Source organism: Garra rufa, chromosome 20, assembly GCF_049309525.1.
Source record: "Garra rufa chromosome 20, GarRuf1.0, whole genome shotgun sequence".
Classification (NCBI taxonomy): Eukaryota; Metazoa; Chordata; class Actinopteri; order Cypriniformes; family Cyprinidae; genus Garra; species Garra rufa.
This window is the reverse complement of record NC_133380.1, coordinates 39250378-39263120: the sequence shown is the minus strand read 5'-3', so window position 1 is coordinate 39263120 and position 12743 is coordinate 39250378. Positions and strand designations below refer to the sequence as shown.

The window sequence follows — 12743 nt, the reverse complement described above, 5'->3', positions numbered from 1 at the left end:
AACATTTCAATTTTTTTAATAGTATTAGTTTTAGTTTAACAACAACAACACTGAAACAACACAAAAAGTAAATAGAGAGAAAAGAGGGGAATAGAATCAAGGCTATAATCCTGACATTATGGGCTTTTTACTGACAGATTGATCAACTATTACTTTTGGTATCCTTCAGTCCTGAATATGTGGTCACAGTTATGAGTAAAAGCATCTAAACACAGCATAAATTGATATTTATTTAGCACTCCTTCTCTGTCTAATCTTGCTTTGACCAGTCTTGCATCATTTCAACATTTACTCCATTAAATTGCCATTTAAAGTAATTCAGCTTGTTTTTGTTTCCATGTAAAATGTCAGCCTATTTGCACTTTGCATGCAAATGATAGATTGCCCAGATTTAGTGCAATGCAATGCAAATGTTATTTTCTGGATGAATAGTGAAATTGATCTTTGTTTAGATTTTTGTGCACGTAGCATATATGAACAACAAACACATCATGAATCAGAATAAGCCTGGCATCTTAAGCACTTCTTGGCTAAGCACCTCAAAAAAACGTATCATTGAAGACACCTGAGATGATTTTCTTGGCTTCAGATTGTACAACTCTGTGATGTTCCATCCAAGATGTCTGTCTGTCAAGCCTGTCCAAGAAAGCCAAAAGCATGACTTCTAAACCCATATGCTGTTTGTGTTAGTCCAATAACTGACAAAAGATAGTTGCTGACATGGAGCAAGCTTGTTATCCCCATTGTAAAGCTCACATCAGAGGTGTCATAACAGACTGACTCAGTACTGACTGCATCTATTTGAAAGGATAGTGGGTGTGTTTCCAGAAAAAGGAGACAAAGTAATTGTCTGAAGACATCTCCACCCCCTCCTTCATGTCACGGCATCACACAACCAAATCATTTTCCATCTGATTACACTGCATCCACTGTGGTAATTAAAAATGCCATCTTCGGCAGATTTGAATTAGACTTTCTAAATTGAAGCATGATACTCCTCCTCAGGCTATTGCTCAGAGTTGGCGGAGGCAAAGATTTATTTAAACAAACCAAGCAGAACATGGCTTAGGTTAACATGGCGAAATGAATCGGAGATTCAGAGAAAAATGTAGAGAGTAAAACCGGTAATATAAGAAAAATCAGCTGTCTTGAAGTATGTATTGTTTTTTTCTTGTCACTGAAGGTACGCAGCTGCTGTCCAGGATGGCTCGCAGTATTTCATACTCCTCATCATCACAGATGGGGTTATATCAGATATGTCACAGACCAAAGAGGCCATCGTGAATGTGAGTATGACCACTAAAAGAGGACAAGCGTCCCAACAGGACAGGATGGAGATGGTCCAGACTGCCGCTCTGTTCCACTTTCCTTGCTTTCAGGCTGCATCCTAACTGAAATTAAAGCTTATAAGCGAAGTGGCTGCAACGTCACAAGCATCACAGAAAATAGATCTGTTCACAAAAAGCACACAACAGACTCGACTCGCAATTGATTTCAATGGAGTTTTGCGTTAGCATGTTACTACCCTTACTAAAAAGAAGTTTATTTTATATTAGTTTAAGTATAATTAAGTAAAGTTCAAATATATTTGTAAGTATACTTTATGTAGTAAGTATACAAATATCAGTGTGCTATAGTATAATTTTAAGTTTACTATTTCAATACTCATTGGGACTAAATTGGCCCACTTTCAAAAGTATACTTTTAAGAACACAACTAGTTTTCAGTATGTACTGCAAATCTACTAAAAGTGAACTTGTAGGCATACTGAAAGTTTCCTAAGTACTTTTTTATGCATTTTAGTACACTTTGTATACTAAAGTATAGTCTCAGTAAACTAGTTTAGTAGTTTATACTGCAAGTATACTCGTAAGTTTTCTTTAGGTGAACTTTACATTATACTTTTAGTATACTACTATGTCGCTATTTAGGTATTAATTTGTATATATTTTGTTTAAATGAACATTTATGAACATACAAACTAAGAAATAAAAAACGTTTTATTCTAGCTTCATGCATTCTTTTTTTTATAAACACTTGAATGTGGGTAAGTTTCATAAATAAAAAATAAATACATAAACATTTTGAACAAAAAGCTAAAAAAAAGACTATTCATGATAATCAAAACATAGATGGAGTTGACTTGACAGTCATTATTACCTTTTCATGTGTCAACATTTTATTCTATAACGTTAACACAGTTTTACATATCTATGGTTTTGATATCTGATGATTGTGTTAGATTACATGTGGAAGCATCTGTTGTTTCAGTTTCTTCTTCACTTGTGTTTTGGAAATGCTAATAGCACCCTTAGCGTATAACAATAAAAACACAGATTCGCAGAGCACAAGTATAGCTCAAATATACTTAGACTTTTTATAGTATAAGTCAAGTAACATAAATGTAATTTTAAGTATATTTCTGAGAAATACATAAAAAGTATACTTTTCTATGTTTTAGTTTAAAAGTAGTATACTAATAGCACACTTGAATAAACTTCTTTTTCGTAAGGGTAAGCTAAAAGAACAATAAACATAAAACACACAAGTATTGAATAAATTTTCCGTAAACATTCAGTTAAATAATCAACATTTCTCCATTTATCCACCATCATCGCAATGCATTCTAGAATTAACACATAAAATGCTTTCCTAAAATGTGGCATGAAGGGAATTTCCTATATGTTGTTCTACAAAGACACCTAGCTAGGTTTTGGAACAGAGCGTTTATATTTTGTGTAAAGTCCATGGTCTTCATCTCCAGCCTGCTCTGAACTATAATACCCTTGAGCTCTAAGGCATCTTCTGTGGTTGATATGGGTTTTTATGATCTTATTACAGATGATTTATTGTTACATATCTATTTAGGCCGCATGATACATGCAAAATGGATGGCTCTCGGTGTATTGAGGTCATAATTTACGCTTAAAAGGTCGATCTCGTCTCCAGCGGTGCATGTCATTCATCTAGCCTGCGAATGGGCCCGATTTCCCAGCAGACTGGATTTAAAGGGAATTTGCGACTGTTACTCAGATTTGTAGAACAGCCACACCTTCCTTTTAAGATCTTGCCTGCTGCTCTTTCCCCAGCGGCCTGCATCTGCCAAGAAGACTCGTGTGACATTTAAGGCCTGTACGCAAGGTAGAAATGGCAACCTATGGTGCAAACCTATAGTTTTCACTTGTGTGTTCAAAGAACTTTTACATTTTTTGAATCTGAAATCAGACATTTTCATCAAAAGATAATGAAAAAATTAAAGATAATGAATGTTACATTGCAGTGCAGATCTGATTAATGATTTCAGGAGGTGTTGAATCAGAAACAGGAGACTAATCTAATCAAAAAAGGGGCTGCATCTCTTAATCAAATGAAAAGGTCATGTGGTCTTGGTAAGTGATTAGATGTGCGTGCATCAAACCAATAATTACTTTATTGAAATATGGAAAATGTTAACTATTTTATCCTTGTAATATTTAACCCTCTATGGTACGGAATTGCAATATGGCAACAATTAATTTCTACTGATTTCCTTGTTATTCTGAAAAAAAAAAAAATATATATATATATATATATATTTGAATATGGTAATTATTTTTTTTTTTAGCTCAAATGACATTTCAATGTTTCTCCAAAACACTTTTGCCCACTGTCACCCTCACATGGAGGACACCTGTTGATGTGCTCCAGAAATGGCTGTGTTAAACTCATTTCTGAACATTTCTTCTCAGGGGGGATTTTTTTGCATCATTTTTGGATAGTAAATTACATTTACATTTACATTTATTCATTTAGCAGACACTTTTATCCAAAGCGACTTACAATTGGGGAATACAACAAGTGATTCATCCTAAGGAGGCAGATCGACATAGGAAGTGCTCAAAAATACCATATATCAGGCGTTGTTAGATGAGTACGGGCTAGAAAGGGAAGATCAGGAAAGAGAGGAGAAGAATTTTTTTTTTTTTTGAGTCAAATAGTGTCGAAAAAGGTTTTCATATTACATATTTGTATATATTTTTTTTATAATTTGATTGCAGTTATTTATTTATTTGAACGGTTTATTGTAGTATAGTTTTATTTATGTATGAATAAGACAATTATTTATTCTTTTCAATAAATGGATACAGCAATATTTCACGGAAAGGGCAATAGGAAGAGTGCAGAGTTGGCTCTCCCATGTGATGGCAATGAGGATGAGTTAGCCTTCAGTGCATGTGCATGTGTATGTGTCTGCATGTGTGTGACAGATTTTGATGGAAATTAAGATTGGATGCATCAATTTCTAAAAGAAATGTACATTTAAACTGAATAGAAAATCTTAATTTAATAGAAAAACTAATTTTTGGCCATTTTCCATTGTGGTACACTGTTGCCATATGGCAACGTTTACCTAAATACCCCCAAAAAAATCTTTTTTTTTTTTTTTTTTTTAATCAAAAATTCGTTTTGATTTGTATAATTGAAGCTATTTCATGTAATAAAAACTTATGTAAAAAAATATTTCATGGTTAGAACGTAATGCGTAAACACAGAGGTTTAAAAAGAAAATCTGTAACATTCTACGTTATATATTTCAGTTCAAACCACTCCTTACGCTTTCAGCCTACTAAGTGGTATTATTATTTTTATAATGCTTTTTTTGTCATTTTTGGAGTTTGAAGTGCTCGGTTATGAAAAAAAAAAAAAGCACCCTGGACATTCCACCTAAAATCTCCTTTTGTGTACCACAAAAATATGTTATACTCATCTGGATTGGCATGAGAATGAGTAAATGGTGACAGTTTTGGGTGAACTATCCCTTTTAGCAGAATTTAAAAGAAATTGTCGTTTACAATAAATCGTGAGAGGTCTCTGTGAACGCTACATTTTGAAGTAATCTTTTTTTCCAGCTGCGCCGTGTTGAGGGAAATGTGTCAGAAATGAAAGCTGTATCTGAAGTGCTAATACAATCTGCGTTCTGCTCTCAAGCACAGTGTGATGGTGAGCAATGTTCCTAAGTGCTAAATCATCTCTAAATCTCATCATAATGCTGCTCGGAAATTGAGTGTAGGTGGTCTGTTAACGTCCAGGTGGACCAGGTGTCCTACTCATTGTTCTAGATCCCGGCGTCGGGTGGTCCTGAGTGGCACGCATATGTTGGGATACCATTTCGTAACAGCGTGTGAAGTGTTCACAGAAAACCTTAGAGGAACACTGACCTACTTTTCTCCTCTGCTCTGATTCAGTAGGACAGACGCATGTATCATTTATGAGAAAAGCTGTTACTCTAAGCAGCTGTTTGCATCTCATCCTTCTTGTTCATTTAAAAACAGGTCATAGAGGAATGGACATTCGCCCACGGAAGGCCTTTTTGATCTATGGGTGTTTCGACAACATCCCTTCACTTCCCACAACAGCTGACAGCATCCTGACGCTAAGCTGTCTCATTACAGTTTCAACAGAGATGCGAATGCAGACATGTGGTGTGGCATATGCGTATACAGCAGTATATTTACAAAGAATGGTTTGAGGCAAAAGTACATTGTTTTCACTTTTTATTTGTCAGTTATGCGTCAAACGTCAACTATATTTAGGGTTTCGCAATATGGCTTCTTCTGCAGATGTCTATAATGCTGCCTAAACCCGTGCATGCATTGAAAAATTCAGTGCTGAAAAAGTTTCCATGCTTTCCGTGCTGGCAAAATGAGTCGGAATGCATACGGTCTTATTTTGAGCTACAAGCAAAAGAAGTAAAAAATGGTCGAATTTAAAGGAGAAGTTCACTTCCAGAACAAACATTTTTAGATAATGTACAGTACTCACCCCCTTGTCATCCGAGATGTTCATGTCTTTCTTTCTTCAGCCGTAAAGAAATGTTTTTTGAGACAAACATTTTAGGAATGTTCTCCATATAGTGGACTTCTATGGTGCCCCTGAGTTTGAACTTCCAAAATGTGGTTTAAATGCAGCTTCAAAAAGACTTGAACCAGATTTGCAAATTTTACATTGCATAAGTATTCATACCCTTAACTCAGTACATAGTTGAAGCACCTTTACAGCCTCAAGTCTTTTTGGGTATGATGTGACAAGCTTTGCACATCTGCATTTGGCAATTATCTGCCATTCTTTGCCTCACCTTTTCACCTCTCCATCTCTGTCAGCTTGGATGGGGGCTGGCAGACATTTTCTAGAGTCCTAGTTGTTCCAATCGTCTTCCATTATGGAGAATGCTTCTGTCAACCTTCAATGCAGCAGATATTTTTCTGAACTCTTCTCTAGATCATTGCCTTAACGCAACTCTGTCACTGAGCTCTACAGGCAGTTATCTTGACCTCAGGACTTGGTTTTTGCTCTGATCTGCATTTTCAGCTGTTAGACCTTTTCTGAGAGGTGTGTGCCTTTCTAAATCAGACTCATTCAAATTAATTTGCCACAGTTTAACTCCACTCGAAGTGTAGTAACATCTAGAAGCAATATGAATGCTCCTGAGATAAATTTCGAGTGTCCCAGAAAAGGGTATGAATACTTATGCAACGGGATCTTTTCAGTTTTTTATTTTTAATAAATTTGCACAAATGTTTAAAACCTATTTTTTGCTTTGCCATTATGGAGTAGGGAGTGTAGATTGATGTGAGAAAAAAGTAATTTAAAGTAGTTTAACATAAGGCAGCAACATAACAAAATGTGAAAAAATGAAGGGGTATGAATAATTTCGCAAGGCACTGTATCTAGAAAAATGATCAGTTATTTATTTAATTATTGTTTAATTACAATTTATATACTTTTTAACCTCAAATGCTCGTCTCGTCTTGCTCTGTCTTTTTTTTTCTGGTTTAAGACAGTTAGGGTATGTCAAAAAACTCCCATCTTATTTTAACCCTCAACTTCAAAAATCATTTCAAAATCATCCTACATCGCTGCAGAAGTACCGACCCAGGGTTTGCACAGTCAACATGCAAAGATCAAAAACCCTTAACAAAAAATGTAAAACAGCGATGTAGGATGATTTTGAAGTTGAGGGAGAAAAAAAGATGGGAGTTTTTCGACATACCCTAACTGTCTTGAACCAGAAACAAAACATAGTTCAGGCAGAGCAAGACAAGAAGAGCATTTGAGGTTATAAAAATAAATAAATACATAAATAAACAATCATTTCGCTAGATAAGGCCCTTCTTCCTCGGCTGGGAGCGTTTACAACTGCATGTGGGATCCTTAGAAGTCTCATTAGTCTCACTATATGGAAAAATCCTGAAATGTTTTCCTCAAAAAGCATAATTTATTAATGACTGAAGAAAGAAAGACATGAACATCTTGGATGTCAAGGGGGTGAGTACATTATCTGTACATTTTTGTGTACATTTTGTAAACTTCTCCTTTAGGGTTTTCACGAAAATAATTAATTAAGCCCTATTCTAGCGATCACAATGCTCCAAATAGTAATTAAGCATCTAAAATGATCTTTAATTGTATGTTTTCTGAGAAGAGTACCTTTTTCTCTGCTCCCTTCTGGACGACTCAAAGTTCCTTTGTGAATATTCATATTGAATTCTCGATGACTTGAGTCTAAATCAGTGAAATATGATTTTCATACCCATGCTGATGAAAAAAAAAAAAAAAAACAATTGCAGCAACTAACATTTGCAAAGAGCGTGCATAAGACGCACCTCTGAGACAGCGTGCAATCTCCCTATAAAGTACATTACTGCAAAATATGTCTTGACAAGATTATACACAGAAAATCTGTTGTGTCTTACATGAACGTTTAATTTAATGGTTAAGGAACAATCTTATGTGTAACATTATATTAGATCCATGCATTACAGTAGGTCTTAATACAGATCTGTCTCAATGTTAATCAAACATTAAAAGAAAAGATGGAATCACTCGCTGCTCTTGATTAAACTACTGTTTGTTTGCATCTTTGTTCTAATTGTCATAACAAAGATAAAATAAAATAATATCATAATTATTATTAAGGAAAATTTGGAGGAAAATATGCAATGTTGCTTGGTGATTTTGCTTTGGAATCTTTAGAAAAAATAAACCCTGCTGACTATATCACCTTCAAAACGGCTGTAGCTCAGTAATTTTTTTGTCATATATCATTTTGAAGGTGAAAATAACAATAACTCAATTTTGAAAATGTGCTCATTCCAACTGATTTTGCCAGCATGGGTCACAGATTGTAGAGCTTGTATTTACCTTTATGAAGTCTCTTGTAACACAAAAGGAGAATTTATAAAAAAAAAAAGTTTGTCAAGCCTTTTCTATTTAAATTCATAGTGAACATGTCTTTCAATCTCTAAAAAGGACAAAGCAAGCAACATGAAAGTTTGACTTGTGCGCTACATTGTAAGTATTCTAAAGACATATGATAACAACCAAATGCAGTTCTCAAAATACTCTTTTATATACAGTACAGACCAAAAGTTTGGACACACCGTCTCATTCAGGTGTGTCCAAACTTTTGGTCTGTACTGTAGATATGAATTCAACTGAAAAAACTTGTGAAAAAATATCTTTCAGGTGGTCAAATAGCAAAGAGCAAATAGTGGAGCTTTGCAGCCACTTACTGGTAAAAGTTATTTGTAGTTGTAAAACGGGATTTTCCAAAAGATGGGCAAAAATCTTACACTAAACCATGTGAAATTATCCATGTTGTCCCCATGAATTAAAGTTAGAAATGTGGGTCTTTTATAAAGTGAATTTTACATTAAAAAAAAACAGTTTTTGTATAAAAACCCATTAAAAAATATTTATTTATTAATTTATATATATTTAAAAAATATCACTAACCCACTGAAAACTGCACAAATGTAGAGTAAAAACTTTAATAAACAGAAAAATATACAGTACAGACCAAAAGTTTGGACACACCTTGTAAACTTTTGGTCTGTACTGTATATATGTATATATATATATATATATATATATATATATATATATATATAATGTATATATATACACATATAGTATATATAATATATAATACATATGACCATGGACCACAAAAGCAGTCATAAAACTCAAAAAAAAAATTTAAGCTTTATACATCACCTGAGAGCTGAATAAATAATCCTTCCATTGATGTATGGTTTATTACGATATGATAATATTTGTCCGAGATACAACTATCCAAAAATCTGGATTCTGAGGGTGCAAAAAAATCTAAATATTAAGACAATCTCCTTTAAAGCTGTCCAAATGAAGTTCTCAGCAAAGCATATTACTAATCAAAAATTAAGTTTTGAAATATTTACAAAATTTATTTATAGAACACCATCTTTACTTAATATCCTAATGATTTTTGGCATAAGAGAAAAATCAATAATTCTGACCCATACTATGTATTTTTGGCTACTTATGACTGGTTTTGTGCTCCAGGGTCACATACATACATACATATATACATACATACAAACAAGCACACTGCATTTGGTTACAGCACGCAACAACTAGTTTCAGTTTCTCCTTTTGTGTCCCACCAAAAACAAAAAAAAAAAATAGTACCATACAAGTTTGAAAACAAAAAAAGGGTTCATTTTGAATGAATTATTCCTTTAAGTTTTACAAAATCACGTAATTCTGTGTTGGGATCTGGCAGACTTTAATGAGCCGCGCATATTCATTTTCTTAGATAATTAGCATTGAAAGCTGGAATCCTCCCATCCGTCAGCTGAAGACATGCAGCCTTTTTTTTTACTTGACATGGTAATTACGAATTACAATAGGCACGGGTGAGGGCTAATCGGAGGATGATAATGAGAAACAACAACATTAGAAGCACATTCATTTGTCATGTTGGACGTGGGCAGGCCTGCAATGATAAGCCAGTCAGGATGCTGAAGCACCAGCAGAGGTCCATCATCCGCCAATCAGATATGACGTGCAACATGAAGGACGGCGGGATTAATCAATTAGACAGCTCTTTGTCAGATTGAACCGCCCGCTCGCTGTGTGACTGATGAGAGGTTTAATAGAAGTTCCTGTCCTCAGTCACACCCTGACAGTATTTCATGCCATTTCTGACTCCATCCTGCTTTTTCTACCCTTCATTACAGCACGGGCATCATTAGTTTAGCCCCAAACTGTCTGTCACAGCTCCAAGTAGAAATCAGTACAGTGCGGTTTCCTCACTTACAGTATGTGCTCATATTTTGTATGAGCACATATTGTAAGTGAGGAAGTTCCACCTGGAAGAACATCAGCTCACAGTGAACATGAAGCTCTAAAAAATAAAAATAAATAAACTAATAAAAATCTGGGCCCGTATTCACAAAACATTGCTAAAAGTAGCTCATAACTAGCAGATTTAGAAGAATACCTTAAAAATAATGGATGTGTTGATCCTAAATTTAAGATTCTAATTTTTTCTCTAAGAGTATTTCACAAAGCGTTTTAGCACTAAAACTAGCTCCTAAATCTGTGAAATGTTAGGAGTAGTGCGGAGGACTGCTAAGTCATTGAAATCAAACCACAAACTGTCCCTCCTTGCTGAAAAAAAAAATACAAATCACAGAAATTCTAATGGTTTCCACTACTACAAACATTACAAACCATCAACTTTTAACCATTAAAACCTTAAAAAAAATCTGTAGTGTGTTTTGGGACATGTTCCATTTGGATAGCCACCAAAAGAAGGCGACCAATCACCAGCAGAGACCAACAGGCACAATTACAGCTTCCATTAAAACCAGTACAATTCCCAATATTACCAGTAAAATCATTAAAAAATCTATTTTTTATTTTTTTTCAGCAGGGCTAAAATCTCTGTTGCTGGCAATCTGCCTTCGGAACGTGAACATTTTAGAAACATACTGCATTTATTTCCATCTTTTTTTTTTTTTTTTTTTTTGGAGGTTGTCTCAAATCCATATTTTCCTTTGATTTTATTCTTGTTTTCATTAACAAGTTGGGCAAGAATTAACAGCTGTTCTTGCGTCCAGTTTGGTTTTCTTTTACATTTACATGTCTTACTATCAGCCATGATTATTCTACTCTGTTCTAATTAAAAGACTGTTTTATATGCATATCTGCTAATTGTTAATGAGAGGCACATATGTAAGAGGCTGACTATTAGCTAAACATATACTTTAATTAGTGACACTTAGCCTGCATTTAAAAATATTTATTTGAATATGGCAACATTTTTATTTTTTTATATTTATTTGAACATAACATAATATTGCACTCTACAATATTTCTATGAACAAATCTTTGACAGAGACCCCTCCTCTATCAACCAATCAAAGCGTGCATAGTTAATAAGCATGCTGACATCATCCATAGCTGCAAGGTCAACCCCGCCCTTACTCTTAGTTTAAGACTTCTACTGTATCTATTCCTTAGTAAAAGTTTGTCTCAGCAGCTTTGTGCATAGGGTTTAAAAGAAAACTCTTAACTAAAAACTTTTATGCTATTTAGGAGAACTCTTAGTGGTAAGATACAATATTTGGTGAATACAGGTCCTGATGTCTTACAATCTTAATTCATTATTGGGCAAAATGGTGCCAGTAACTACATGTAATTTATATATGTGACCCTGGACCACAAAAACAGTCATAAGGTCTTTTTTATTTATTTATTTTTTAATTTAGATCTATATATTATCTGAAAGCGGAATAAATAAGCTTTTCTGTTAAAGTTTAAATTAGTAATGCATTTAATCCTGTTAACTCCAGCTTCTAAATTAAGCTGTTTAAACAAATCTATTGAATGAATGAATCTATGTCATTAAGGCAGTGACTTGCATTTTCATTAAATAATAATAATAATAATGTAAACTAAAACTAAAATGACTTTAAATAGTCTTTTGATCTTTTAATTTCTCAGTTAATTGGCAATTAATTATATATTAGATCTTTTTTTTTTTCAGATGTTTTTATATGACCAACTTTGTACAGAAGGTTGACTGTTACATTTTGAGATTCTTAATAAACCTTGTCGAAAGAGGAGATTCATGGCAGTTATAAGGGATTGTGTTCATGATAATCAAGTCAGTAAAATCAAATTCTTCTTTGTTTATCAAAAAAATCTTCAAAAAAATCTCCTTTTGTGTTCCAAAACAATAACAGCATACGGTTTGAAATCAACAAGTGGGTTAGTAAATAATAACAGAATTGTCATTTTTGGCCAAACTGTTCTTCTAATGTCCAAAAACCAATTTAATTCTCCAAGCTATGTCTTTCCTTTACCACCATAATGATAATTTCCTACAGCAGCTGGGTACTGATGACATTACATTAGCATTCTCCCCAGACCAAATAATAATGCTGTCAGCATGTGAGTGTGCAGCTTTTGTTATAAAGAAACAAGGTGCAGGTAATTTGTGGGTTGCGGAATGGAGATTTTTCCTTCCCATTTTGTTCCTAATGCTGGCATGTTTGTGTGTTCATGTATGTCGGCGTGGGGGTTTGGGAGTGGGGCTGTGTGCGTGACGTCGAAGAGCTGTTGTCAAGGAAACTATGGTGAACTAACAGACTGTTTTGTTTTCTCATTTCTTCAAATCTGTCCTGTCAGTCATGACAGAAGATGATGGCACAAATGGGGCAACCAACTTCAATTATTCATAGTGCCCTGCCTCTCTTTCATGACATGCAGGCATGACAGGGCTGTCATAAGCTCTGCACTGATAATTTAAGATTGTGGAAATAGGAAACGCCTTACACCCCCTGTCAGTAACAGTCGATTTGTTGTTATGGTCTTGGAGCGCAAAATGAAGATTTGGTCTCTGAACCTGTCAGAAGAGCAACAGGAAAGTTTTT

The 12743-nt window shown here is 34.3% G+C and overlaps 1 protein-coding gene across 1 annotated transcript in view; it reads left to right on the top strand.

The window, feature by feature from the left end:
• cpne5b (copine Vb) overlaps positions 1-12743 on the top strand; it is a 177738-nt gene that overhangs the window by 150810 nt on the left and 14185 nt on the right. The window contains exon 17 of the mRNA XM_073825851.1: positions 1184-1286. Within this exon, the coding sequence (XP_073681952.1) occupies positions 1184-1286 (103 nt within the window). The remainder of the gene's footprint in view (positions 1-1183; positions 1287-12743) is intronic.